This window comes from Acanthochromis polyacanthus, chromosome 16 (assembly GCF_021347895.1).
Source record: "Acanthochromis polyacanthus isolate Apoly-LR-REF ecotype Palm Island chromosome 16, KAUST_Apoly_ChrSc, whole genome shotgun sequence".
Taxonomy (NCBI): domain Eukaryota; kingdom Metazoa; phylum Chordata; class Actinopteri; family Pomacentridae; genus Acanthochromis; species Acanthochromis polyacanthus.
In genome coordinates, this window is record NC_067128.1 from 866147 (window position 1) to 893319 (window position 27173).

Consider the following 27173-nt stretch of genomic DNA (forward strand, 5'->3'; position numbering starts at 1 on the left):
TTCAGGGGTTCCTTTTCATCAGCGGTTCCTTCTTGCATCAGCGGTTCCTTCTTCCTTTCAGGGGTTTCCTTCTTCATCAGCGGTTCCCTTCTTCGATTCAGCGGTTCCTTCTCTTCAGTGGTTCACTTCTTCTTCCAGGGGTTCCTTCTTCATCAGTGGTTCCTCTTCGATCAGCGGTCGCTTCTTCTTTCAGGGGGTTCCTTCTTCATCAGCGGTTCCTTCTTCATCAGCGGTTCCTTCTTCTCAGTGGTTCCTTCTTCTTCAGTGGTTCCTTCTTCATCAGTGGTTCCTTCTTCTTCAGTGGTTCCTTCCTCTGCCTTCACCATGAAGTCCTGCTTGCTTTAGTGTTTGGCGTGCGCTACGTGATGCTTCCAGGTCAGCCTTCAGGTCTTTGGATGTTTTTTCCACAGTTCAGACCAACTTTCAAAGACTTCTCTCATCACTTTTCCTCTTCCCTCCACATCCAGCCAGGTTCTTGACAGTTCCATGCTCAGCAGACTCTTCATAACATTACAACACTGGATGGAACAGGGATGCTAAGGTCCTGGAGATGGCCTTATGGCCTTAGAAGGAACAGGGAACAACATGCGGCTTTTTAAAACATTAAAGTCCTCATTTATTGGCTAATCCATGTCATGTGGGCACCGGACAGTTTATCTCCAGGTGATTCTAATTTCTGATTAATCACAGCTGAGTCAAAATGGGGGTTTCCCACACTGTTTTAAAGGCTGCTAGTACCAGTGCTGATCGTTCAGTTTCTCTTTTTTCCCCTCCTATTGCTTTTTTAAAATTGTAGTTTTATCATTTGCTGTTCAGAATCAAACATGAGTTGTCTGCAGACCAAAGCTCTTTCACTAGATTCACTTTTTCAGGAGATATTCTACATTATTATCTAAATGTAATGGACTGTTTACCATGTATGAGAGTTTAAATGGAACTTATTGTGAGAAACTCCACCTGCTTGTGAACTTCAGACTTGGAAGGTTTTTTTTTAGTGATTTCAATGTAATTTTGCTTTGGGAAAAATGGATTTCAGAGCCAAGTAGATGGTTTCAGTTCAATGTATTTAGTCTTGAAGGGACATAGAAAAAATGATAGAGAGAGAGAGAGAGAGAGGGAGGTGTATATGCAGAGAGAGACCCTGAGTTGGCATGACGACTCCTGGAGCTCTGACAGGAAACTTTCTTGCTCGTTCCTTCGTTCCTCGGCAGCAGTCAGTCTCCAGCACCGCGCAGTTTGACCGTCTGAAATGCATTGATTGGACTCCGCGGGACTTTTTCGCGCTGTGAAGTCATGGATCTGCACCTTTCCTCACCCACGGCGCGTCACTGAACGTAAACAAACGGCCGCAGAAAACTTTGGACCCTAAATGACATTCACGCGTTTCTAACGCACGTTTGGATTTCACGATGGAGCTTTTATTCTACCTGCTTGCCTTCGTGTCAGCCCGGGTTTGTTCGGGTCTCGGATACGCGGAGTCCACTACTATCCAGACGGGTCACAGAGCAGCCAGCAGACACAGGTAAGGCGGCATTAGAGGGGATCAGCTGTGCGTAAAAGTCGTGCGTAAAAGTCGCAAAGGTGGATTCTGTAATAGATTAACGAAATAAGATGCAGCTCCAAACGTCCACTGGAAAACTGTTTATTTTAAGGTAAATGATGACCAGGTTTATTTAATAAGCTGCTGCTGTTTTGTGGTTCTCAAAGTAAGGTTCGAGGTCCCTATCAGGGCCGTTCCAAAGCCAAAATATAACATTAAAATTCAGTTTATCAGTCAACAGTTACTGATCACATTTGATTGTTTTTCTCTATTTATATATCTCTAACCTTTTATTCTTTCTGAACACATAGACAAAAAAATACACTGTCAAGATGTCTTTTTTGATTATATTGGAGCTATTTTCACTGTTTTTCTGACATTTTTGCCTAAAGTAGGATTGAAAATCCTCCCATGACAGCTTCCCACTCTGGTCTGTGATGCTCTCCGTGTTTGTTTCAGACACAAAAATGTCAAAATATCAGCTGAAAAGTGCTTCTAGAAGTACACATGGACTGGATTCCCATTTTCACAGGAAGTGTCTTATTGGTGAGTAGGTGTGTTACTCAGTGGGAGCTCAGCGTGGGAGTGATGGGTGGGGGTGTGATGATTCAAGGGGCCCAGAGCTGGACAGGGCTTACAGGGATCACAGATATTTACTGTTCCAGAGCCTCCAGTGAGAAGTTTTCAGGAGGCCCTCGGTGTGGGCCGGCAGGAGGGATTCATCATCCTGCCTCAGAGCATCCAGTGGATTTAAACGGCTGCTGTGGGGAGTGACGAGCTGCAGGGATGCTGGACTCCAAACAACATTCATCCCACAGACAGAAAACAGCGTCATTTATCCTCTAATTTTCATGTTGAATGATGCCGAAGGTTGTTTCCAACACACACTCCACCTCCTGTTTTATGGGACTGAAGGAAACTATTTAGATCAGAGATGTCAGACTCCTCTAGTCCAGGTTTTACAGTCATCCATCCTGATCTCCAGTAACCAGTGAAACCAGTAAAACCACAAGCATGATATACCTATTAATAATGACTAATATGTCTACTGTGTTGTAGTTTATGATCAAACAACAAAAAAGACAAAATGACAAAAAATAGACTAGCGAGAAAAACACAACATGACAAAACTGATGCCCAAACAACAAATAAAGGAAACACAAAATGACAAAAATAAGACAAAAACACAAGCGAGACAGAAAGGAAACACAAAACAACAAAAACGAGAAACAAACAACAAAAAAACACAAGACAACAAAATCAGCAAAAAACAAAAACAAGACAAAATATTGCAAAAATGACACACAACAAAAATGAGACACGACAGAATCGGACGAAAAAATGACAAAAATTTACAAAAAGTACGAAGCACCAAAAAATGGACAAGCGACAAAATGAAACAAAATTACACAACAAACACAAAAAGACCAACATGACAAAAGCGAGAAACAAAACAATAAAGCAAACACAAAATGACAAAATGAGACAAAAAGGAAACGAAACGACAAAAACAGAACAAAATATTTCCAAAAATGAGACCTGGACCCTCTGGAGAGCACTCCTGTTGGACAGCCCTGGTTCAGATGTTTTGGGGTCCACCAGGTCTCCACACATGAAGCTGTTATCAGTGGACCAAGCCTGTATGTTTTTACTGCTGCAGCCCCATAGCGTGTTACTAGCATGTAACTGATCCCTGCCTGAGGGTCCGTTAGTGGACGACATCACCTCTGTTCTTGTTTGGTTGCTTGTTAAAGGAAGTTCTGCCAGTTTGGATGAGCGCTGATGTTGCGTGTGTGTGTGAAATGAATGACAGATTTCTCGCATGTGTTGCTGCGCTGCTGGATGCCTGCATGTGTTTTGCCTTAGTGTGTGTGTGTGTGTGTGTGTGTGTGTGTGTGTGTGTGTGTGTGTGTGTGTGTGTGTGTGTGTGTGTGTGTGTGTGTGTGTTCTATGAGGTTTCTCCACATCAGAGCTGCTACTGCCTGGATGATGAAATATGGACTCTGCTGGTGTACCATGAAGCTGGAGCTACTGGGAGTGAAGAAATGCAGACAGATAGGGAAGGAGGACACGAGGAGAAAGATCTGACTGATCAGGGGTGTCCACCATGAGGCCCGTGGTCCTAAAGTGGTCCTCCAGAGGGTCCAATCCGGTCCTCAAAGTGTAAAAATTACAGAGAAGACATTAACTGCAGATTATAAATTAGTAAAACTATAAATTTAAAATCATTTCTAGATCATGACAAGTTGTTTGGATCATAAAGTAAAATACTGGATTGTTCTTTTGTCGTTTTGTGTCTCATTTTTGTAATATTTTGTCTTGTTTTTGTTGTTTTTTGTCTGACTTTTGTTGTTTGTTTTTTGTCTGACTTTTGTTGTTTGTTTCATGTTTTTGTTGTTTTTTTGTCTGACTTTTGTTGTTTGCTTCATGTTTTCTTGTGTTGTGTTTCCTTTTGTCTGGCTTGTCATATTTTTGTCATGTTTTGCATTTTTCGTTGCTTAGTCCAGCATTTTTGTCGTTTTCTTTCTTTTGAAAAAAATCTCATCTGTGTTTCTTGTCCATTTTTTTGTCACTTTGTAAGTTTTTTGTCTCTTTTGTGTTTTGCTTTGTGTCGTTTGTCTCATTTTTGGTCATTTTGTTTCTCACTTTTGTCGTTTTGTGCCTTGTTTTTGTGATATTTTGTCTTGTTTTATGTCTGACCTGTCATTTCATTTCAGTTTTTTGTCATTTTGTGTTTCTTTTTGTCTCGCTTGTTTTTGCCTCATTTTTGTCCATTTGTGCATTTTTTGTCGCTTTGTAACTTTTTGTCTGTTTTTTTGTTTCGTGTCGTTTGTCTCATTTTTTGTCCTTTTGTGTCTCATTTTCTCCATATTGCTTGTCGTATTTGTGATATTTTGACTTGTTTTTGTCTTTTTCTTCCTCATATTGATCATGCAGTAAAATCCTCCATGGTTCAGCTCCAGGTGACTAAATGTTGTGTTCCTTTGTAGACACTCTGTGATCTGGAAGTTGTAATGAGGAAATGATAAAACTGAGGATGAATGTGGATGAAAATGAACTTATTTTTCTTAACAAATTTGGGGTTGTTCATGATGTTTTGGAAAAAGATAATTCCTTAAATGTGGACCAGAGGAAGCAGCTAAGAAAAAGCAGAATATGTGGAGTGAGAGCAGCGTGACAGGAGAGAATGAAAAGGCCAGAGGGGCGACGTGACGAGAGAAAAGGCAGACTGACGGGAAGAGGAGGAGGCCTGGGTCTTTAAAAGCTGGAGGCTGGAGGGAGTCTGCATGGCTGGCCTGCGACACACTCGGGGAGAAGAATGCACCGGCCCGTGGCGATGAGGTCTGCCCCTCTGACATCTGTTTGAACTCAATTGATCTGTTTTGACACGTGTGAAGTATTCCAGCAGCGGTGGAGGCCATTGAATGAAGCGTAGGAGGGGATCAGAGCGGTTTGACACATCTGCTGCCAAAGTGTCGGCTGAACGTCACGTCAAACGCTGCAGACAGCGACAGGACAAAAAGGAAGGAGATTGTTCTCGCATTATTTTCAGCTCAGTCTCCTTTAACTTCCATGCATTTGGTCCATCGAGCTTCAGAAGGTCACATCTCCAGTTTCCAGATGTTCCTTTAGAGCAGAGAGTCAAACTCATCTTTGTTCAGGTTCCACATTCAGTCCAGTCTGATCTCCAGTAAAACCAGTAAAACCACAGCATACTAACCTATAAATAACCACAATGGTTCCTTTGTTTTAGTGCAAACATGTTCATTCTGAAATATTAATGAACCATGTTTGTACAAAACATCATGAACAACCTGAAATTTCTGAAGAAAAAAGGGTTCAATTTCCTCAGCATTCATCCTCAGTTTATCATTTCCACATCACAACTTCCAGATCACAGAGTGTCTACAAAGGAACACAACATTTAGTCACCTGGACCTGAACCATGGAGGATTTACTGCATGATCAAAATGACAAAAGTCAGAAAAAGACAACAAACAACAAAACAAGACAAAAACCAACAAAAATGAGACACAAAACAACAAAGAACAAAGAACAATCTAGTATTTTACTTTCTGATCCAAACAACTTGTCATGGTCTAGAAATGATTTTAAATTTATAGTTTTACTAATTTACAATCTGCAGTTAATGTCTTCTCTGTAATTTTTACACTTTGAGGGCCGGATTGGACCCTCTGAAGGACCACTTTTGGACCACGGGCCTCATGTTGGACCCTCTGGAGGACCACTTTTGGACCACGGGCCTCATGTTGGACCCTCTGGAGGACCACTTTTGGACCACGGGCCTCATGTTGGACCCTCTGGAGGACCACTTTTGACCACGGGCCTCATGGTGGACACCCCTGTGTTACTTCATCATCTCTAAAATGAGATTCAGTTTGATAAGTCCACCAACAGTTTCAGGCTTTCCTCTCCTTTTTCAGTTGATTGCTTCTAACATTTGAGTTTTTGTGACTTAAACAGTTCTGAGGAACGCTTGAATCTTCTTCTACTCTTTAAATTAGCGCTGGGCTTCTCCATACAGACACCATGAACACAGACTCCTATTCAGCCACTGAAGCTCCAGATCTGAAGGAATTCCTGATAAACCAGCAGATGATGATGTCTGGCAGCCGTTTTTGGACTCAGACAAATGGATGTGATCTTCTCTGTATTTGAATCGCATGAATATTTGGGCTGAAGCGGTTCAGAGAATCGATTACTCTGGAAGTGATTAGTGGAGAAACTTGAGGAATCTTGATGGCTTTAAATCAGCTCTGGTAGAACAATACAGCTTCACTGTGTTGGTGCAGAGAGAAAAATGGAGAAACGTGTCCAAAGTTTGGGATCATTTCTGCTGCAAATAATGAAACTATCCCACTATAATAATATCAGTAGAAAGCATGCAGGAGCAGGACTGTCTGGTTTCATGTCCATATCCCAGGTTTATCTTTTCTTTGCTGTTCCAGACTTCTGCCTTCCTCAGCTTTAACCGGTTTACCTGAACTCTCTCTCACTCCAGTCTAAAGCTGTCAGCTGCTCGTCTTGCTGTTGAACTGGTTCTTTCTCTCTCACAGGTGTTTCTGCGTGTTTCTTTTTTTGAATCCCTTCTGGATTCATCGGATGTCCTCTTCAGAAGCTGTGGAGGATATTTTGGCAGTCGGTCATTCCTCTTGTCCAAATATCTTCATCTCCTCTAACTTCAGAGAAGACTCGGTTTAGATGTGAGCTGTGATTGAAACGCTGTTATTGCTTAAAAGGAGATCGATTATTTGTCTGTTTTAAAGGACTTGTCCTCTTTTCACTTTTGTAGGAAATATTCAGTAGAATGCTTCATTACTACAAAAATCAGCGATGCAGCAAGAAAATATCCTTAAACCCACACATTAAGCTGCTTCTTTAGCGCTTGTGTCGTCTTGGCTGATCCGGTTTAAAGTTTGAAAATGTGGAAAAAATAATGCATTTTCACAGTGAAACTTCTGATGTCCACATTTTCAATATTTTGGGAAATCTTTGAACATTTTTTGGTGGAAAAAAAGATGTAAAAATTTTTTCTGTACAAACATTCACATAAAAATCAACCAAAATCCAGAGAATTTCTCTGGATTTTGGTTGATTTTTATGTGAATGTTCTTCAAGTAAATATCAGAAGTTTTTCTGATAAATATGGAATCACCTTAGATATTTTAGAGTTTTTGGGAGGAATTTTACTCATTTTTTGAAAATATTTACAAGAATTTTCTTGCCACATTTGGGGGATTTTTTTTTAAATAAAACTTTTAAGAGAAACTTTTAAGGAATTATTGGAATTTTCTTCCTGAAGATTTTGCAAATTTTCAGAAATTTGGGGAATTTTTTTGCTGAATTTTGTTTTTTTGGTGCCTGTAAATGAGGACAACAGGAGGGTTAAAGGAGATAAAAATGCACGCAGCGACCCAAGTTGTTGTTGCATATTTTTCATTTTTCATTTTCTCATGGCCAGCGGAAATATCAGTCATAGAGATTTGTTCAGCATCGTTTGTAATTAAACGACAGGGCTTTCTTTGTTCTGCCGTCATCTGGCAGCAACATTAAAGGATCACAAGGAAAAAATGAATCAAACATGAAGATAAAAAGTTTTGTGAGCGACTCCTCACTTTGTCTGCTTCCACTGATGCTTCTCTTCCTGCCAACATTCAGAGTTCAAACCTCCTCAGCTGTCAGGAGGAATGTGATGAAATGTCGACGTTCACAGACAGGTATAACTTTGTGAATGGAGTTTGGACAGACAGTGACTGGCTGTATCTTCTCATGATGATGGCTCCACTGCAGCAGAACTGGACTTTGTGTTGTGTTGGATCGTTGCATAAGCGTGATGCTCCCCACACAATCCATCATTATTTATTATGGAAACAACCACTGATTAATGAAAAATGAGTGGATATCACTAAAAAGTCCTGCGGTTATCTGCTGACCCTTAAGACTGTAAATCATGCTTTCTATAAATAATTCATGCCCTTCGACTCTAGATTCTCGGGTAAGAGAATATTTTGTTGAATAAACTTCATCTAGAAGTGTAATAATAAACAGTGGCTGTGGCTGGATTCCGTCTGTCTGCTCTGATGCTGATAGCAGCTCTGTTTCTGGGCTCTGTGGACGCTAACAGCAGCCAGCTGATCCACACTGGAACATCTCAGCATCCTGGATGGATTTTCCCTGTTGGACAGCGCTGTGGTTGAATTCTGTGGTTTGGGGTGAAATCTGTCAGCATCTGTGGGGCAGACTGTTGAAACTCACTACAGAAAGTCTTTATGTTGGACTGAAACCGCTCTATAGGACATTTAAGGCACCTGTCTGAGGACTGAAGCCTCGTTAGTGCCAGTGATATGTTTGATGGAAATTTGCCCTCAGTTAAGGTCTTCGTTCTGCCTTGGCACATTTATATTTGGTATGGATTTCTATTTCCTGTATTAGTCTGACTATCTACTGTTGTTATTCCAGTAATATCAGCAGCAGGAACGCTTGGCTAGCATGAGATGGTCCGAATGTTTCCAGGATTCGGTCCTTTCTGGCTTTTTATTCTCCATTACAGCGTTTGGTTGAACAGCTTTGACCTCAACATTGATTCTTGGTGCACTAAAACAACAACAAATAGCAGCTACTGGATGCAACATGAGCATGGAGGAAAAGGAACAGTAGAGGAATAGTGTTAGCCCATATGGAGATGCTGCTGCTGATTTTAGAAAGGAGAAGACTGAGAACACGGTGCTGTCATCTTTTTCAGTCGCTCACAAATACCTTGTCCAGAAGAGATACTTTCTCCACAAAACTTGTCTCTAAAAAAGTTCTTCAGGGATGATTCCTGCGGTCAGAACACATGGAATGGTTTGGTTTGGCCTGGAATGGTCTGGAAGCTCCTGCAGTGGGAATCAGCTCATTGTAGAACAAATGACCTGCAGGGAGACAATCCTTGACCAGTAAACAGGGTGAAATCATTGAACATTTCATATTAACAACATCTGATCCAGTTTTTCACTTGTCCAATTCTTTCGTTTTTGATAAAGTACTTAAAACTAAATAGCAAATGTTAGCATGCTAGCATGCTAACACTTAATGGCCATGTTACATAGGATTGCTGCTTAGCATCGACATGTTAGCGCTTTCATTATGAGAATGTTAGCATTTCACTCAGACATGCAGCTTTAGCACCCATCAGTCGGTGGGTTGGTTGGTCATGCAGCAGGAGGACGTACATATTAAACACACAAACACAAGGTGATAGGTGACAAATTAAAGGAAAAACCAGCATAACGTCTCTTTGTGAGGTTCAGGGCCATCATGTGGTCCTCAGCAGGGATTCTCTGGAGCTCTGCTGGAGGAATAAACGCCATTTCTCTGAAGAAAGCTTCTTCATTTGTTGTTTTGATGATGTGGTGGTGGATTTTGAACAATTTTCAAGTGATTTTGGACAATTTTCTTTTGAATTTCAACCAGTTCTATGTCAGCTTGGACCTTTTCACATCATTTTGGATCATTTTTGTGTCTTTGATATAATTTGAGTCATTCAGGAAAACTTTCATGTCATTCTGAAATAATATCCCATAATTATGGATCACTTTTCAGTCGTTTTACACAATTTTCAAGTAATTTTGGGTGATTTATGAGTCATTTTTGACAATTTTGGGTCATTTAAGACAATTTTCAAGTCATCTAGGACAAATTTCAGGTCATTCTGAAATAATATCCCATAATTATGGATCATTTTCAAGTCATTGTGAACCATTTTTGAGTCATTCTGGACAAGTCATCTCAGCTTAATTAAAAGAACACAATCCAAACTTTCTGAATCAGCTCATTTTATTATTGTTCAGCTCATTGGAAGGTGGTTGGTGTTTGGTTGGATCCTTCACTGTCAGGTCCAGCGTTCAGCCTCTAAGCATGACTGAAGGCTCCCGTTCTTGTTTCTGAGCATCTAAATCTTAAGAGGCACCTTTTAGAGAACTGTATGTTTCCCACAATGCCCTGGTTCATAGCAGCTGCATAGTTAACATGCAGCCAGGCAATTAGACTGGAACAGGATTGTCCTCCTCTGGACCAAAGCTTGGAAAGCGTCCAGACTCACTTTATCTGTGTGATTTTTCTGCTTTCTGTTAATTAGGTCAGAAACAGAATCTCCTTACATATGGTAATGCAAATGTGGGAAAAGGGATTCTTAACAGACGCAGTCATTGTAGGCTAATTACCGTAGTTTCCAGCACTGACAAAGTCTTCTGTACGTTGTGCAGATGAACCTACAGAACATTATACAGCAGGGGTGTCCAACATGAGGCCCGTGGTCCAAAAGTGGTTCTCCAGAGGGTCCAATCCGGTCCTCAAAGTGTAAAAATTACAGAGAAGACATTAACTGCAGATTGTAAATTAGTAAAAATTAATTTCCTGATCATGACAAGTAAAATACTATTGTTCTTTTGTTGTTTTGTGTCTCATTTTTGTAACATTTTGTCTTGTTTTTGTTGTTTTTTTATCTGACTTTTCTCATGTTTTTGTCATTTTGTTACTCTTTTTTTTTCTCTCGCTTGTATATTTTGTCGATTTTTAATTGTTTTATTTCTTGCTTTTGTCATTTTTTGTCTCATTTATGTCATTTGTGTAACTTTTTTTGCTTGTATTGTTTATCCATTTTTTTGTTGTTTTGTAACTTTTTGTCTAATTTTTGGTCCCTGTTTTGTTTAGTGTAGTTTATCTAATTTTTTTTGTCATTTTTGTAATATTTTGTCTTTTTTTGTTGTTTATTTTGTCTGACTTTTGTCATTTTGATCATGCAGTAAAATCCTCCATGGTTCAGGTCCAGGTCACTAAATGTTGTGTTCCTTTGTAGACACTCTGTGATCTGGAAGTTGTAATGTGGAAATGATAAACTAAGGATGAATGTGGATGAAATTTAGTTCATTTTTCTTCATAAATTTCAGGTTGTTCATGATGTTTAGTGAATAGATAATTCCTTAAATGTGAACATTTTTGCACTAAAACAAAGGAACCATTAGGAGTTGTGGTTATTTACAGGTTATCATGCTGTGGTTTTACTGGTCCAGATCACTGGAGATCAGACTGGGATGAATGTAGAACCCAGACTAGAATGAGTTTGACACCCCTGATGTAGAGTCTTGGATTGCATTCAACAGAGACTGAAAAGTCAAAGAATAAATGAAAGGACAACACATTTCACCTGTCTGATAATCTGCCTATTCTGGGCAGCTGTGATTTGAAGGCTTCTGTTTCAAACCCACACGTCTCCATAAATGGCTAAAGTTCAAGTGAACCACACAAAAAGAAAGCCCACCCCCACAGACCTCAGACCGCTGACATGTGAGCAGTAATGCTAAAGCAAATACGCTGGAATCGTGCACATTCTCTGTATATCTTGGTGACCGTGGGGCTAAACAATCAGAGAGAGGTTTACACAGTGGCGCTGGACCTTTGATGCTGGATCAGGGCCAGAGGGAAAACCAGAGTAAAACTGCATTTTAGGATGAGAGCCTGCAGGAGTTAGTGTGTCTGCTGTTTGTGTGTCTGCTGTTTGTGTGTCTGCTGTTTGTGTGTCTGCTGTTTGTGTGTCTGCCGTTTGTGTGTCTGCTGTTTGTGTGTCTGCTGTTTGTGTGTCTGCTGTTTGTGTGTGTTGGTGTGTCTGCTGTTTGTGTGTCTGCTGTTTGTGTGTCTGCTGTTTGTGTGTGTTGGTGTGTCTGCCGTTTGTGTGTCTGCCGTTTGTGTGTCTGCTGTTTGTGTGTGTTTGTGTGTCTGCTGTTTGTGTGTCTGCTGTTTGTGTGTCTGCTGTTTGTGTGTCTGCCGTTTGTGTGTCTGCCGTTTGTGTGTCTGCCGTTTGTGTGTCTGCCGTTTGTGTGTGTTGGTGTGATCGCTCAGGCTTGAAGGAGTGCACTGGAGTGTGTGCAGTGGTCTGTGGGCTGTGGTTGTGTGTTCAGGGGGATATCTTTACAAGGCCGTCATAGGGGTGCTTGACCTCTGGGTCACAGTTCAAACGCTGAGACACGCCTCCCTCCATCCCCTCATTCATTCGCTGTCCAAACCTTCCCCTTGAAGCTCAGTGAAAGATCCCCAGACAAAAGGTGAAGAAGTGATTTCTTTGTTAGAGCCTTAAACCTCTTTTTCTCTCTTCCTCCCATTTATCCACGATGTCGCTGAATTTTCCAGCATTACCCACAATTCCTCTGTGCGGGGCACGTGAACTAAAAGAAGCTGGTGTGACAGGGTTAGAGATGTCTGCTAGCGTCTGTCTGCTGTTTATAAGGAGGTGAAGTTTACTGGGGAATAAAGCGACGCTCAGACAGGTGCAGGAGCTCCATTCACGCTGAGTTACGGCTCCATAAATAAAAAAAAATAAGACGATGGAAGTTCTGCTGCTCGTAATGAAGACACAGTTTGCATGTTTCTGTCTGCTGGAGACAAGCAAAGGGTGCGGCTGGTAATTAACATGCATGTTTACGGTCCTTTATGGCAGAAATGGGGGAAAAAAACTCTGTCTATAGGTTTTGCTGCTATTTCTTTGCTTGAATGCACATTTCCTTCTATACATCCAACTTTAGAACCTTTTAACTCATAGTTTTCCATTTTATTCCACCTTAAAGCCACGATAATCAATAAATTTACACTGAAGCCCAGAGATTGGCCATTTTTTTTAAAAATAATGTTTTTCACTCGTTATCTGGTTAAACTATGAAACCAAAACTACTTGGATAATATTTGGCTTCAAGCCCTTACAACTTTAAACACGTGTTAAAGACGTGAAAAGCAGCCATCATGACGATTCCTTTAGAGAACATTTAGCCACAGACTCATAGCATCGTTTTCTGACATTTACAGATTTATAGGTGTACTGAACCCCCCTGCATGCTGAGAAATACACTATAAGGTAACTGACGTGTTCAAATGTGATGCTGAGGCGTCCGGACAGGGCTGCATTCATTCCTGATTTCTTTCCACTCGTAAAAACCTGAAATATGGCGTTTAGAAACATGCTATTAATAAGGTTTTGGTTTTACCGAAGAATGAAACCAAATCTGCCTTCACTGCCTTTCCCTCCTTCTAAGAAGCTTCAAATCACAGCTTCCTCCAGCTTTTCTAAACCATGCAGACATTCAGCCTACATACTGAGAATTTCACATAAATCTACTGTACTCTGCAGGTTTTAACACCATTCAGTCTGTGACCTTTCAGAGCTTAAACACTGACTTGAAATGTGAGGAAAGTATTGTTCTCCAGCCTCACGTTTCTGCGTTTATCTGCTTCTTTCTCACAAACTCTCTGGATGCTGTAGTTATAAATATTCAGCGATGTGTGTTTGCAGTGTTTCCTGTGGAGCTGATATCATGAAGGAAGCAGGAGATTAGCTCCTATTGAAACACACATCACACACACACACATGCAAGTAAATGAGGACAACAGGAGGGTTAAAGAGCCTGTTACACAGTGAGCTGACATGTTTGTGGTTTCATGTTAAAATGAGCAGGTTGGATTCAGTATTTGGACATATAATGCTTGTGTGTGAGTCTGCTGTAAATGCATGGCTTTAAGTGTGTGTAAATGATGTGTGCGTGTGCTTCTAATTGTATTTTACACTCATGGAAAGAATGCCCGGTCTAGTTGTTGGACTTTCATCTGAGCGGCTGGATTAATGGAACTTTATGGATTACTGTTAGGAATGCTTAACTTCATGCTGATTAGAGAAAGAAAAAGAGAGTTTGGAGCTCTAAACGTTCTGAAGGTGTCGTCCATGCAGGGACAAACCTAAACTACCCCTCTGGTTTTCCATAAAGGGCACAAACACACACGTCTTCAGCTTTACAGCCACACTTAGTCATCCTCTAATATAAAGACTTCTCTCATGTGAAAATCCCATCATGGAAAGACGTAGAATGGAGCCAGAGGGAGGGCTGAGTACAGTAAGTGTTCTGAATGTACATGTACACATCTGTGTCTGCTCAGTGGAGAAAAACAAGAGTTTGATTTATCCGAGACGCAGCGCCTGTTCTCCATCAGACCAGATGGGGTTTGGTTTATCTGCCGTCTGCGACACTGACGGTCCGTAAGTCAACAGAATAGATGGGCAGCATGGTGACAAAAACAACTCAGTGGAACCACAGCTGTGAGGATTTATCAGACATGTTCCCTCCTCTCCTCTGTGGGTCCTGATGGAGATGTTCAATTCCAATTACTCAAAAAGGTCCAACGTACACGACAAAGCAAACCAAGAGCAGAAGACGATAACCAGCATAATGCAATAAGGAACCGCAGGACTCTGGAAGGAGAGAAGTTGTGTTTGGAAGCAGCGACGGCAGCCGACTCTTAGTTTTTAAAGTTCTGATGAACACATAAAACACAACAGAACAAACCACAGAACAGCAGAACGTCATGCAAGTCAGCGGCATAGCTGGAGGAACGAATCACACGGAAGAACCACAGATCTGTGGAGGATGGATGAATGCTGGATGATTTCAGCCAAATGAGATTCACGTATGTTTGAGCTGAATCCCTCCAGAACTTCAAATTAGCTCAAGGCAGCATGATGTCCAACCAACACATCAGCCCCAACATTAAAACCACAGACAGGTGACGTGAGTTAGATTAGTCATGTCGTTACAGTGCAACGTTCTGCTGGAGAACCTCTGGTCCTGGCATCCATGTGTGGGGATTTACCAGGAAACACCACAGGAGGAAGACTGTTAGTCACAGACTGCATCTTTCAGCATAGTCTCCTTTAACGTCAATGCAAAGTTTATACAAATTCGATGTGGCATGAGGAGGTCCGACGCATCGCCAAGCTTTGGTCAAACGTCTAAACTCGCCATCATGAACTAAACCAGGACAGATTCAGCTGCTGCTCAGATGCTTTCAGAAATACTTCTCTCTGAACTGTTTTCGTAATAAAAGAGAAAGTTTGTGACCAAGCCGCCGTGTTGGTCCGGCTGTAAATCCAGGAGCAGACAGCTTCCGAGTTGTTTGTCCAATCAGCGACAGGATAGTTGGAGAAGAAGGAAGCAGGAGTTGAACACCAACTAGTGGCCTCAAGGACACGAACACCAAGAGGGAGATTTTCAGATGTGCTCCATTTACATTCAGGAAAAACACATCTGGTGGACACAGAGAATAATATGCATAGAGCAACAGTTCAGAACCACCTGTGCTGCTGTCCTGCTATCCCCCCCCATCCTCACTCCCACCTCAGCCAGTCCAAGTAGATATCTGCCTTCCCTGAGCCTGGTTCTGTCTCAGTTTTTCCCTCCTTGTTTTTAGTTTTTTTTGGTTCCTTCCGTCGCTGACTGCTCGCTCACAGGAAATCCAAACACAGCTTTGGATTGTTGGGTTCTCTGCTATATCTGTACCTTACTATGTTAGGCGCTCTGAGATAACATATGTTGTCAGTTTAAACAATATAACTAAAACTAAATTTAATTTAACTGAAATGATGCCAAACATTGGAGTTTTTCTGGACAGTGATATAAGAATCTCTAGTGTACAGTTATTCCCCCAGAAGGGAGTTACACCCTTTGTGTCTGGATGAGGTCGTTATTGAAGTACCATCATACAGCAGGTCCTCGGTTTATGACGTCCTCAGTCTACAGCGTTTCATCGTTACATCAGAACTGGTTACATGGAACTAGTTGATGAGCAGAGCGGATGAATACGTCGTCACACGGTGCTATCAGACGTCTTTGTTTCCATTCTCTGGTTGTACTCCATCTTGGATTGTGCTGCATTCACTAACTTTTTACCTTCATTATGGCTCCCAGCATAAGTCAGACTCTTCTGATGCTTGGAAGAAAAGGAAAGCGTCTCCATGGAAGTGAAATTAGACAGAATAAAACGCTGGGAACAGAAACACCGACCAACATGGGTGAAGATGTAAAAACAGGTCAACATGTTCTGTTATCTTCTAGTAAAATGATTCATACATGCATGAAAGTCGTCGGTATTCATGATTTTATGAAGAACTGATGGATATCGTGATGCATGGAACGGCTTTGTTTACATTTTTATCAGACTTATGCACTGAGCAAGCCCAGTTCATGAGTCCACACCCCAGAGAACCCACAGAAGCTCCTGAAGCCACAGAAACACTAGAAGGTTCTACACAGTACCAGGTTAAATGTTGTAGTTTTGTGGTGCACCAAATAAGCTGAAAAGTTTCTGTACTCCATCTGTGATCCATAAATTCGTCCTTTTCCCATGAATCTGGGACTCTGATGATACGTTCTGTCTTATCTAGTAACTCTTCCACCCAGCGGTTAAGGTCAAGGCCACACAGCTGCAGTGGTAAGGTCAGAACTTTATCAAGAATCACATTTATTACAATCATTCCAGCTCTGTTTTACTGTGTAATTATCGGCTCTGATGTGGATTTTATGGCTAAATGGAAGAATCATGCTTATTTAAACATTATTTACTGATCAAAATAAGTTTAGAACGTGAGTTTAAAGTGACTCATTTTATGGGACTATACTGATACTGCAAATATATAACGATAAGACATGTTGATTATGCAGATAAATTAATCTACAAAATAAATAGAAACTATGACCACCAAATATATGTATTCAGGTAAAAAAAAGTGCCGCATTTTCTTCTGAAATGTAGTATAAATTAGCTCGACCTGGAAATAAAGGAAGAAATACCGTCAAATTATACAGTACAAATCTATTTTAAAGGTTTGATTCAGACATCAGACTTTATTTTTGTGCTATTTTCATAATTTTATACCTTTCTTAATAACTCAACCATTACAGAGGACTGGCAGTAAAAATAAATCCGGTATCTGTTCTAGATGGGTTTAAACATAAACATTTTTGATGAAACAAACAGAATCCTCTAACTTTCTCTAGCTAAATCTCATCCATGTCCAATGTGTCAGAATGACGACAGGAATTTCTCACATCCAAGCAGAAATAGTTTACATGTGTATGTGTGTATACATATATGTGTATGTTTGTGTTTTTAGCATGTATGTATTTAAATCTTCCAGTTAAACGCTGCTTGTGTACGTTGACATAAATCTGCAGCTAATTAGAGTCGTTCTGTTTCCCACGTCCAGCAGCAGCAGATCAGGAGGAGGTTCAGGGAGGGTCAGACCGCGATAAACTCTTCGTGTCGGAGAGGAAAGCTCTGGAATGAAGGGGGGAGTCGTGGTCGGAGTGGGAGAAAGGTTAGAGATGATAACCAGGGAGAGACGCAGGTGTGAGGAGGAAAGACATAAAAAGAATAGCAAAGGAAGGATGTAAAGCGACAGACGTGAAGACAGAAATCAAGAAAGAGACAGACTGACAGACGTGAAGACAGAAAATAAAAAAGAGACAGACTGACAGACATGAAGACAGAAAATAAGAAAGAGACAGACTGACAGACGTAAAGACAGAAAATAAAAAAGAGACAGACTGACAGACATGAAGACAGAAAATAAGAGAGACAGACTGACAGACGTAAAGACAGAAAATAAAAAAGGGACAGACTGACAGACATGAAGACAGAAAATAAGAGAGACAGACTGACAGACGTAAAGACAGAAAATAAGAAAGAGACAGACTGACAGACGTAAAGACAGAAAATAAAAAAGAGACAGACTGACAGACATGAAGACAGAAAATAAGAGAGACAGACTGACAGACGTAAAGACAGAAAATAAAAAAGAGACAGACTGACAGACATGAAGACAGAAAATAAGAAAGAGACAGACTGACAGACGTAAAGACAGAAAATAAAAAAGAGACAGACTGACAGACGTAAAGACAGAAAATAAGAAAGAGACAGACTGACAGATATGAAGACAGAAAATAAGAAAGAGACAGACTGACAGACGTGAAGACAGAAAATAAAAAAGAGACAGACTGACAGACGTAAAGACAGAAAATAAGAAAGAGACAGACTGACAGATATGAAGACAGAAAATAAGAAAGAGACAGACTGACAGATATGAAGACAGAAAATAAGAAAGAGACAGACTGACAGACGTGAAGACAGAAAATAAGAAAGAGACAGACTGACAGACGTAAAGACAGAAAATAAAAAAGAGACAGACTGACAGACGTGAAGACAGAAAATAAGAAAGAGACAGACTGACAGACGTAAAGACAGAAAATAAGAAAGAGACAGACTGACAGATATGAAGACAGAAAATAAGAAAGAGACAGACTGACAGACGTAAAGACAGAAAATAAAAAAGAGACAGACTGACAGACATGAAGACAGAAAATAAGAGAGACAGACTGACAGACGTAAAGACAGAAAATAAGAAAGAGACAGACTGACAGACATGAAGACAGAAAATAAGAAAGAGACAGACTGACAGACATGAAGACAGAAAGCTGAGGACTGACTCCACCATGAAGGAACTCGTTGTACACTCCAGCTTCTATCCATAAACCTTCATAGACGGAGCTGGGAGTGACACTAATTGGCCGTAATGACCAGCAGAGACGAGGATTGTGGGTAATATGGAAACGATGATAGAGCGCGACTGAAGGAGGTCTGTGTGCAGCTATCAGCAGAGATATGGAGGAGGTCACACTGAGGAGTCTGTCCCTTTGACTTTGACTTTAAAAGCACGTCTTTGGAGACGTTTTTGTTGTGTTTGCTAACGTTGGACAGCTTTAATCCACGCACCGCTAACTTTAGAATCAACGTTTTAGTTCAGATTAAGTCAGGATTAAACCTGAATTAAGCTAAAAGCTGCTATAATCAACGTCACTGAAACCCGAGGAGTGAAAAATCTGTAGCATGTACCTCTGAAGCTTTTAGGAGCTAAAAAGGGAAAAATTCACTTCCAACCAGATGAAAATAGAAACATGACTCCAAATGAATAGAAATGTTGCTGTGTGTCTGCTGAATGTGAAAAACAAACAAACAAACAAACAAAAAAAGCACTATGTTACAAACAGGTTCATTGCATCAACATATGTAGTTCACAAACTCAATAAATCCAGGTTTAAGTCAGAATTAGAAAACTAAACAATAATAATAACTTTAATAACGGTAAAATTCTGATATTTCAAATTTGACGAATAGTAAAAACTAATTCAAACTAATAAATACTAAATTTGCAATGCAAACCAGATAAACTAGTGAAGTAAAGTCAAACAAACAGCATTAAGCTCCTTCCAAAAATAAAGACCGTTATTGTTGTCATGAAAGTAACCTAACAAGTAAATATTATATTGGACTTGGAGATATTCAGGAAATATGTGAACTCCTCCCTGCAGCTCTCCAAGACAAATGTTCTTTACATGAAACATTTTAACGCTCATTTTTGACTCAAACTAAACACAGAAATTTGCCCCCTGGATCGGCCTTTTGGCTAAACTTTTTGCTAGCACAAAAGCCAAAGTGAACAGCGAGCTAATGGACTTCAACTTTGACGCATGGAGGTCTGACTTACAACACGACTGAGGAAGAAAATAAAAGATGTGGGAACACACACACACACAGACTGGAGTAAGAAGGACAATAAAAACACTACAATATAAAACGAGCAGCATAATTAAACCATTAAGAGTTATTTCAAACTAATGAATGACTGAAACACGACCAGCGGAGGTAAAATACAACGTAATTAAAAACCTTAATTACCCAAAGGATAAAAATGAGTCGAGCTTCAGAATGTTCTGGAGGAAGATACTGAAGGTGAAGCATCTACAAAACTAAAAAAAAAGTCAGTAAATGTGGTGGTATGTGTGTCAGATTTAGAGAAATGGGAAGCTCTTTGTCTGCTGGATGTATTAGCAGGGATCTGTTTCCTCTGTTTTAATGCTGACCTACAGCTATTTTTGCTTTGTTTTTTCTGACTCCAATTGTTGTTGCTGTCCCTGTAGAGAGACTTTTGAACTGAAAACACCTTAAATTACCACATAAAGTCTCATCTCCATCAGGTTTATTGATGTCAGAAGAACCTCAGAATGCATTTTTGTCCAAAATGACAACACTGAATTTCATCTATCATCTTTCAAACTGATTACAATCCATAAAATCCTCAATATTTGCAGAGAGAACAAACCCAGAGGGTCATGCTGAAAATGCAAGTCTCTGTTTTGACACAAATCTCAAATTTCTGAAGATAAACATGAAATTGAATCCATCTGAAAAGCGATAGAAGCGATCATCATACATTGAGGGGCTGTGGCATATGCAGTAAAAACACCACAATGATTTGTGCGTTCGTGTGTTTGTGTCGCTTGGCGTGGACTCGGAGAAGTGGTACAATGGCAGCCATTGTTGAGACGGTGCAGTTATCCTGAACAGATCTGACATTTGCACTGATTTCTCTGGAGTGTTGTACAGAATAATAATCCACTCCGGGGTTTGAGATATCGATCTGGAAACCCACAGCGGAGCCTCACTATCAACAACTCACCATATGTTTGATTGTTATTTCTGCAAATCTTTCCTATTTTTGTGGAGAAACAAAGAACAGAGCCAGAGTTTGTAGTGAGGAAAAGGACTTCTGCACTGGAAAAACAAAAGGAAAAGCACTCAGAGAGCACAGTCCTCCTCCAAGGCTGCTCATTCCCCATATGGCACTATATATGTCCAACCAATATTGTTTGTCCAACCTTATATTGTTTATTAGTTAATGATGATCAGAAATCATGAATTTTAGAGGAAAGAAAACTGGAGGTTGTGTAGAGAAACAGCAGGATCGTTCAACTGGACGTCTCTGTAGGTTCTAGAAGATGTTCTACCTTTAATGAGAGGTGGAACATCTTCTAGAACCTACAGAGACGTCCAGTTGATTTCTACTGAAGCTTCTACGATCATCATGACCTGGACGACTGAGAATCTCCACAGACAACAGGATTGTTGTGATGAGGATGAACTGATGGGACTGAGAAACACCCCCACAGTTTTATCAGCTGTTCCTTGGATCATTTCTGATGGATAAGTCCTGATAAGTCCTCAGAGGTGGATTTGTAGTAGGATCACAATCAGCTGATGTAGTGTTCACTTGTCCTTGTTGTAAACTGACAGCGATCACACAAGTTATTCATTTTCCTTCCTTCTGCCTGTGGTTGTGCAGGAACTGGTGTGCCTACGTGGTGACTCGTACCGTCAGCTGTGTGATGGAGGACGGCGTGGAGACGTACATCAAACCAGACTACCAGCGCTGCACATGGGGACAGTGTCCTCGAGTGGCGTGAGTGTTTCCTCCTCATTTCCTTTGAGGGTTTAATCTGTGTTCAGTCTCACCTCTTGTCCTCTCATTCCTTTATTCCATCCATCATTTCTGCCTCCTTCATCAGCTGGTTTCATTTTCTTTGTATCCAGAGCATCCTGCAGCCTGATCACAGCTCTTATCTGAGGTTCATCTCAGTGCTGATGTCTCACGCTCCAGAATATCCTCTGTAGCTAATATAGGACACATTTATCATAACTGGAGCTGCCTGAATGATTTTTCCAAATGTGAATGTTGCATTAGTCGTGGGTTCCTGATGTTTTCTCTCGTCTGAAGCTTCTCTCTGACCGTGTCCTGGCTCCTGATCCTCCGGCTGCCAGAGGCCTCGGCTAAACCTGGGCTATGCTAAGAATGAAGCCAGCCGGTTTCCAGGCACCACAGTCTCCTCTTCTGTCCTGTAAAAACAAGCTTTTCTTCTTCTTATGCTATCTTCCTCTAACTTTGCCTAGCTTCTCCAGGCCTCTGCTCTTGTTTTTCCTCCTTTTCTCACGCTCTCGGAGCAGTGAGCTGGAAGATGAAGTCTTTTTTATGGCACAGAAAAGGCTCTGCTGTACCTACAGAGATGTAGAAAGCTGCTGAACAGCCACAGTCAGCGCTCGTTAACACGCCGGTGAGGCTGCTTTAAACCTTTACTGGCCGGCTCTGCTCTGTTTATTGCTTTGTTACTGTAACAGGGAGTCTGAAGGACACATCCAGGATTAATCTGCAGCAGCGTTCCAAGTAAAACAGTCGTACATTCTTCTGATGAATCATCTGTGAGCATGAGGTCCAGATTTAGCACCGGCTAAGTGCAGCGGATTTCTTACGGAAAATGGCACAGAAATAACATTTAAAGTTTACAGAGTACTGCTAATCCTATCCATCATCAGAGGATGATCTGTAAACGGTCCGGGCCTCTGATGAACTCGTGTTGATCGTGAGTTCATTCACTCGGTTATCAGGGTCACATTTTAAATGTTTAAATGTCGTTAAATGAAACGAGGCAGCTGGAGTTTCCAGACACAAATCAACAGGATTTAGAGACTCTGGTCAGACTGGTAGCTCTGTGAAGCTGAACCTGGCCACAGCTGGCTGTATTTTAGGTAAATGCTAATGTTAGCAAGCTAACAGGCTGAGAAGGACATTAGCATGTTAGCACGTAGCACAGCTAATCCAAGTATGACGATATTAAAGTGATTACTTTCCCCTACTTTGTAAATGTTTTATTACTACATTTTCTCCGTTTTGTGAGTAATGTTTCGCACAGACAGACTCACAAATTCACAGAAGGACAAACATACTTTTTACTGGAGTAAAAGTCAGGTCTCAGTGTTTCATCCTAGAAATCCACTTCCTGTCAGTTCAGATGGAAACCTCGGTGACCTTTCTCAAATCTCCTGTTCTCCCCCTCAGCTACCGGACCTACCGGCGGCCGAGGTATAAGGTCGCCTACAAGATGGTGACGGAAATGGAGTGGAAGTGTTGCCATGGTTACTCAGGGGAGGACTGCCACAATGGGCCCCAGGGGACGCCGGACACTCAGGTCAACGGAGGACGACCTCGAGTCACCCAGACCGGAAACATCCCCGACGGAGGACAGCGAGGAGGAGGAGAAGGTAGAGGTGGAGGACAGGGAGGAGAAGGTAGAGGTGGAGGACAGGGAGGAGAAGGTAGAGGTGGAGGACAGAGAGGAGAAGGTAGAGGTGGAGGACAGGGAGGAGAAGGTAGAGGTGGAGGACAGAGAGGAGAAGGTAGAGGTGGAGGGCAGGGAGGAGAAGGTAGAGGTGGAGGGCAGCAGGGAGGAGAAGGTGGAGGTGGAGGGCAGCAGGGAGGAGAAGGTAGAGGTGGAGGGCAGCAGGGAGGAGAAGGTAGAGGTGGAGGACAGCAGGGAGGAGAAGGTAGAGGTGGAGGACAGCAGGGAGGAGAAGGTAGAGGTGGAGGACAGCAGGGAGGAGAAGGTGGAGGTGGAGGGCAGCAGGGAGGAGAAGGTGGAGGTGGAGGGCAGCAGGGAGGAGAAGGTAGAGGTGGAGGGCAGCAGGGAGGAGAAGGTAGAGGTGGAGGACAGCAGGGAGGAGAAGGTAGAGGTGGAGGACAGAGAGGAGAAGGTAGAGGTGGAGGGCAGGGAGGAGAAGGTAGAGGTGGAGGGCAGCAGGGAGGAGAAGGTAGAGGTGGAGGGCAGCAGGGAGGAGAAGGTAGAGGTGGAGGACAGCAGGGAGGAGAAGGTAGAGGTGGAGGACAGAGAGGAGAAGGTAGAGGTGGAGGGCAGCAGGGAGGAGAAGGTGGAGGTGGAGGACAGGGAGGAGAAGGTAGAGGTGGAGGGCAGCAGGGAGGAGAAGGTAGAGGTGGAGGGCAGCAGGGAGGAGAAGGTAGAGGTGGAGGACAGCAGGGAGGAGAAGGTAGAGGTGGAGGACAGGGAGGAGAAGGTAGAGGTGGAGGGCAGCAGGGAGGAGAAGGTAGAGGTGGAGGGCAGCAGGGAGGAGAAGGTAGAGGTGGAGGACAGGGAGGAGAAGGTAGAGGTGGAGGGCAGCAGGGAGGAGAAGGTAGAGGTGGAGGACAGCAGGGAGGAGAAGGTAGAGGTGGAGGACAGGGAGGAGAAGGTAGAGGTGGAGGACAGCAGGGAGGAGAAGGTAGAGGTGGAGGACAGAGAGGAGAAGGTAGAGGTGGAGGACAGGGAGGAGAAGGTAGAGGTGGAGGACAGCAGGGAGGAGAAGGTAGAGGTGGAGGACAGCAGGGAGGAGAAGGTAGAGGTGGAGGACAGAGAGGAGAAGGTAGAGGTGGAGGACAGAGAGGAGAAGGTAGAGGTGGAGGACAGAGAGGAGAAGGTAGAGGTGGAGGGCAGGGAGGAGAAGGTAGAGGTGGAGGGCAGGGAGGAGAAGGTAGAGGTGGAGGGCAGCAGGGAGGAGAAGGTAGAGGTGGAGGACAGCAGGGAGGAGAAGGTAGAGGTGGAGGACAGCAGGGAGGAGAAGGTAGAGGTGGAGGACAGCAGGGAGGAGAAGGTAGAGGTGGAGGACAGCAGGGAGGAGAAGGTGGAGGTGGAGGGCAGCAGGGAGGAGAAGGTGGAGGTGGAGGGCAGCAGGGAGGAGAAGGTAGAGGTGGAGGACAGCAGGGAGGAGAAGGTAGAGGTGGAGGACAGAGAGGAGAAGGTAGAGGTGGAGGGCAGGGAGGAGAAGGTAGAGGTGGAGGGCAGCAGGGAGGAGAAGGTGGAGGTGGAGGACAGGGAGGAGAAGGTAGAGGTGGAGGGCAGCAGGGAGGAGAAGGTAGAGGTGGAGGGCAGCAGGGAGGAGAAGGTAGAGGTGGAGGACAGCAGGGAGGAGAAGGTAGAGGTGGAGGACAGCAGGGAGTAGAAGGTAGAGGTGGAGGGCAGCAGGGAGGAGAAGGTGGAGGTGGAGGACAGAGAGGAGAAGGTAGAGGTGGAGGGCAGCAGGGAGGAGAAGGTGGAGGTGGAGGACAGGGAGGAGAAGGTAGAGGTGGAGGGCAGCAGGGAGGAGAAGGTAGAGGTGGAGGACAGAGAGGAGAAGGTAGAGGTGGAGGGCAGCAGGGAGGAGAAGGTGGAGGTGGAGGACAGCAGGGAGGAGAAGGTAGAGGTGGAGGACAGGGAGGAGAAGGTAGAGGTGGAGGACAGCAGGGAGGAGAAGGTAGAGGTGGAGGACAGAGAGGAGAAGGTAGAGGTGGAGGGCAGCAGGGAGGAGAAGGTAGAGGTGGAGGACAGCAGGGAGGAGAAGGTAGAGGTGGAGGACAGGGAGGAGAAGGTAGAGGTGGAGGACAGCAGGGAGGAGAAGGTAGAGGTGGAGGGCAGCAGGGAGGAGAAGGTAGAGGTGGAGGACAGGGAGGAGAAGGTAGAGGTGGAGGACAGCAGGGAGGAGAAGGTAGAGGTGGAGGGCAGCAGGGAGGAGAAGGTAGAGGTGGAGGACAGCAGGGAGGAGAAGGTAGAGGTGGAGGACAGGGAGGAGAAGGTAGAGGTGGAGGACAGCAGGGAGGAGAAGGTAGAGGTGGAGGACAGAGAGGAGAAGGTAGAGGTGGAGGACAGGGAGGAGAAGGTAGAGGTGGAGGACAGCAGGGAGGAGAAGGTAGAGGTGGAGGACAGCAGGGAGGAGAAGGTAGAGGTGGAGGACAGAGAGGAGAAGGTAGAGGTGGAGGACAGAGAGGAGAAGGTAGAGGTGGAGGACAGAGAGGAGAAGGTAGAGGTGGAGGGCAGCAGGGAGGAGAAGGTAGAGGTGGAGGACAGCAGGGAGGAGAAGGTAGAGGTGGAGGACAGCAGGGAGGAGAAGGTAGAGGTGGTGGACAGCAGGGAGGAGAAGGTAGAGGTGGAGGGCAGGGAGGAGAAGGTAGAGGTGGAGGGCAGCAGGGAGGAGAAGGTAGAGGTGGAGGACAGGGAGGAGAAGGTAGAGGTGGAGGACAGAGAGGAGAAGGTAGAGGTGGAGGGCAGGGAGGAGAAGGTAGAGGTGGAGGGCAGGGAGGAGAAGGTAGAGGTGGAGGACAGCAGGGAGGAGAAGGTAGAGGTGGAGGGCAGGGAGGAGAAGGTAGAGGTGGAGGGCAGCAGGGAGGAGAAGGTAGAGGTGGAGGACAGCAGGGAGGAGAAGGTAGAGGTGGAGGACAGAGAGGAGAAGGTAGAGGTGGAGGACAGAGAGGAGAAGGTAGAGGTGGAGGACAGAGAGGAGAAGGTAGAGGTGGAGGGCAGGGAGGAGAAGGTAGAGGTGGAGGGCAGCAGGGAGGAGAAGGTAGAGGTGGAGGACAGCAGGGAGGAGAAGGTAGAGGTGGAGGACAGCAGGGAGGAGAAGGTAGAGGTGGTGGACAGCAGGGAGGAGAAGGTAGAGGTGGAGGACAGCAGGGAGGAGAAGGTAGAGGTGGAGGACAGAGAGGAGAAGGTAGAGGTGGAGGACAGAGAGGAGAAGGTAGAGGTGGAGGACAGAGAGGAGAAGGTAGAGGTGGAGGGCAGGGAGGAGAAGGTAGAGGTGGAGGGCAGCAGGGAGGAGAAGGTAGAGGTGGAGGACAGCAGGGAGGAGAAGGTAGAGGTGGAGGACAGCAGGGAGGAGAAGGTAGAGGTGGAGGACAGAGAGGAGAAGGTAGAGGTGGAGGGCAGGGAGGAGAAGGTAGAGGTGGAGGGCAGCAGGGAGGAGAAGGTAGAGGTGGAGGACAGGGAGGAGGAGGAGGAGGTGGAGGGAGGCTTTAGGTTTTTCCACCTAACATCTGAATGTTTCCCACATGGATCCTGTGAGCGTTTTCAGAATGACTGAGTGAATGCCCCTGAAAATGAGAACTTTTAAAAGCTACAGTTACGTTACTGTAAACAGCTCCAGCACTTAAGACCTCGTCTATTTTTCAAGGGTTCCACCTGAAAAAACATCCCAGAACTGAATCAGTGACAGCTCCACTGCTGCAGGGCCAAAAGGAACAATCTGAAGAATTCTGAAATAGAAGAAGTCTCCCTGTTCCCATCAGCAGGACAAAGTCAAATCTGTAAAACTCAGTTAAAGGTTTGCATTTTTACTGCACTGCTGTCAAAGTTAAATGACAACGAGTCGGTTCTGTTCCTGAAGCTGGTCTGGAAACTCCAGCTGCAGCTTCACCAGAAATGAGGAACAACAACGCACAGCAGGCGGCGTCTCACCTGGATCTGCAGTGGCCGTTTTATTCCCAAAGTATTGTTTTATTTTTAATTTATTTTTTATTTTAGCCTTTATTTACCAGGTCGGTCACAGTGAGATACAATGAGCTCTTTTCCAAGGGAAGTCTGACCAACAGAGCAGCCTGAGAACCAGACACCAACTCACTGAACAAAATGAATCAAATGTATGCTAAATTAATCACAGGATCAAGAATTTATATTAAAACAACAACAAGTGTGATCAGTCAGTAAAAACAGACATCAGGAAGCTCCACAGGCTCAGCCAGAAGAAACATAAAAGTAAACTTTAGTTTAAAGTAAAATAACCTGAAGGTCAGATC

At 43.6% G+C, this 27173-nt stretch overlaps 1 protein-coding gene across 1 annotated transcript in view; it reads left to right on the plus strand.

Moving 5' to 3' along the window:
- Window positions 1-1151: 1151 nt before the first annotated feature.
- The window catches only part of emilin1a (elastin microfibril interfacer 1a), a 37396-nt gene continuing 11374 nt past the window's right edge, over window positions 1152-27173 (plus strand). Inside the window, exons 1-3 of the mRNA XM_051936562.1 lie at window positions 1152-1522; window positions 21093-21209; window positions 22641-22843. Of these exons, the coding sequence (XP_051792522.1) occupies window positions 1410-1522; window positions 21093-21209; window positions 22641-22843 (433 nt within the window). The 5' untranslated portion in view covers window positions 1152-1409. The remainder of the gene's footprint in view (window positions 1523-21092; window positions 21210-22640; window positions 22844-27173) is intronic.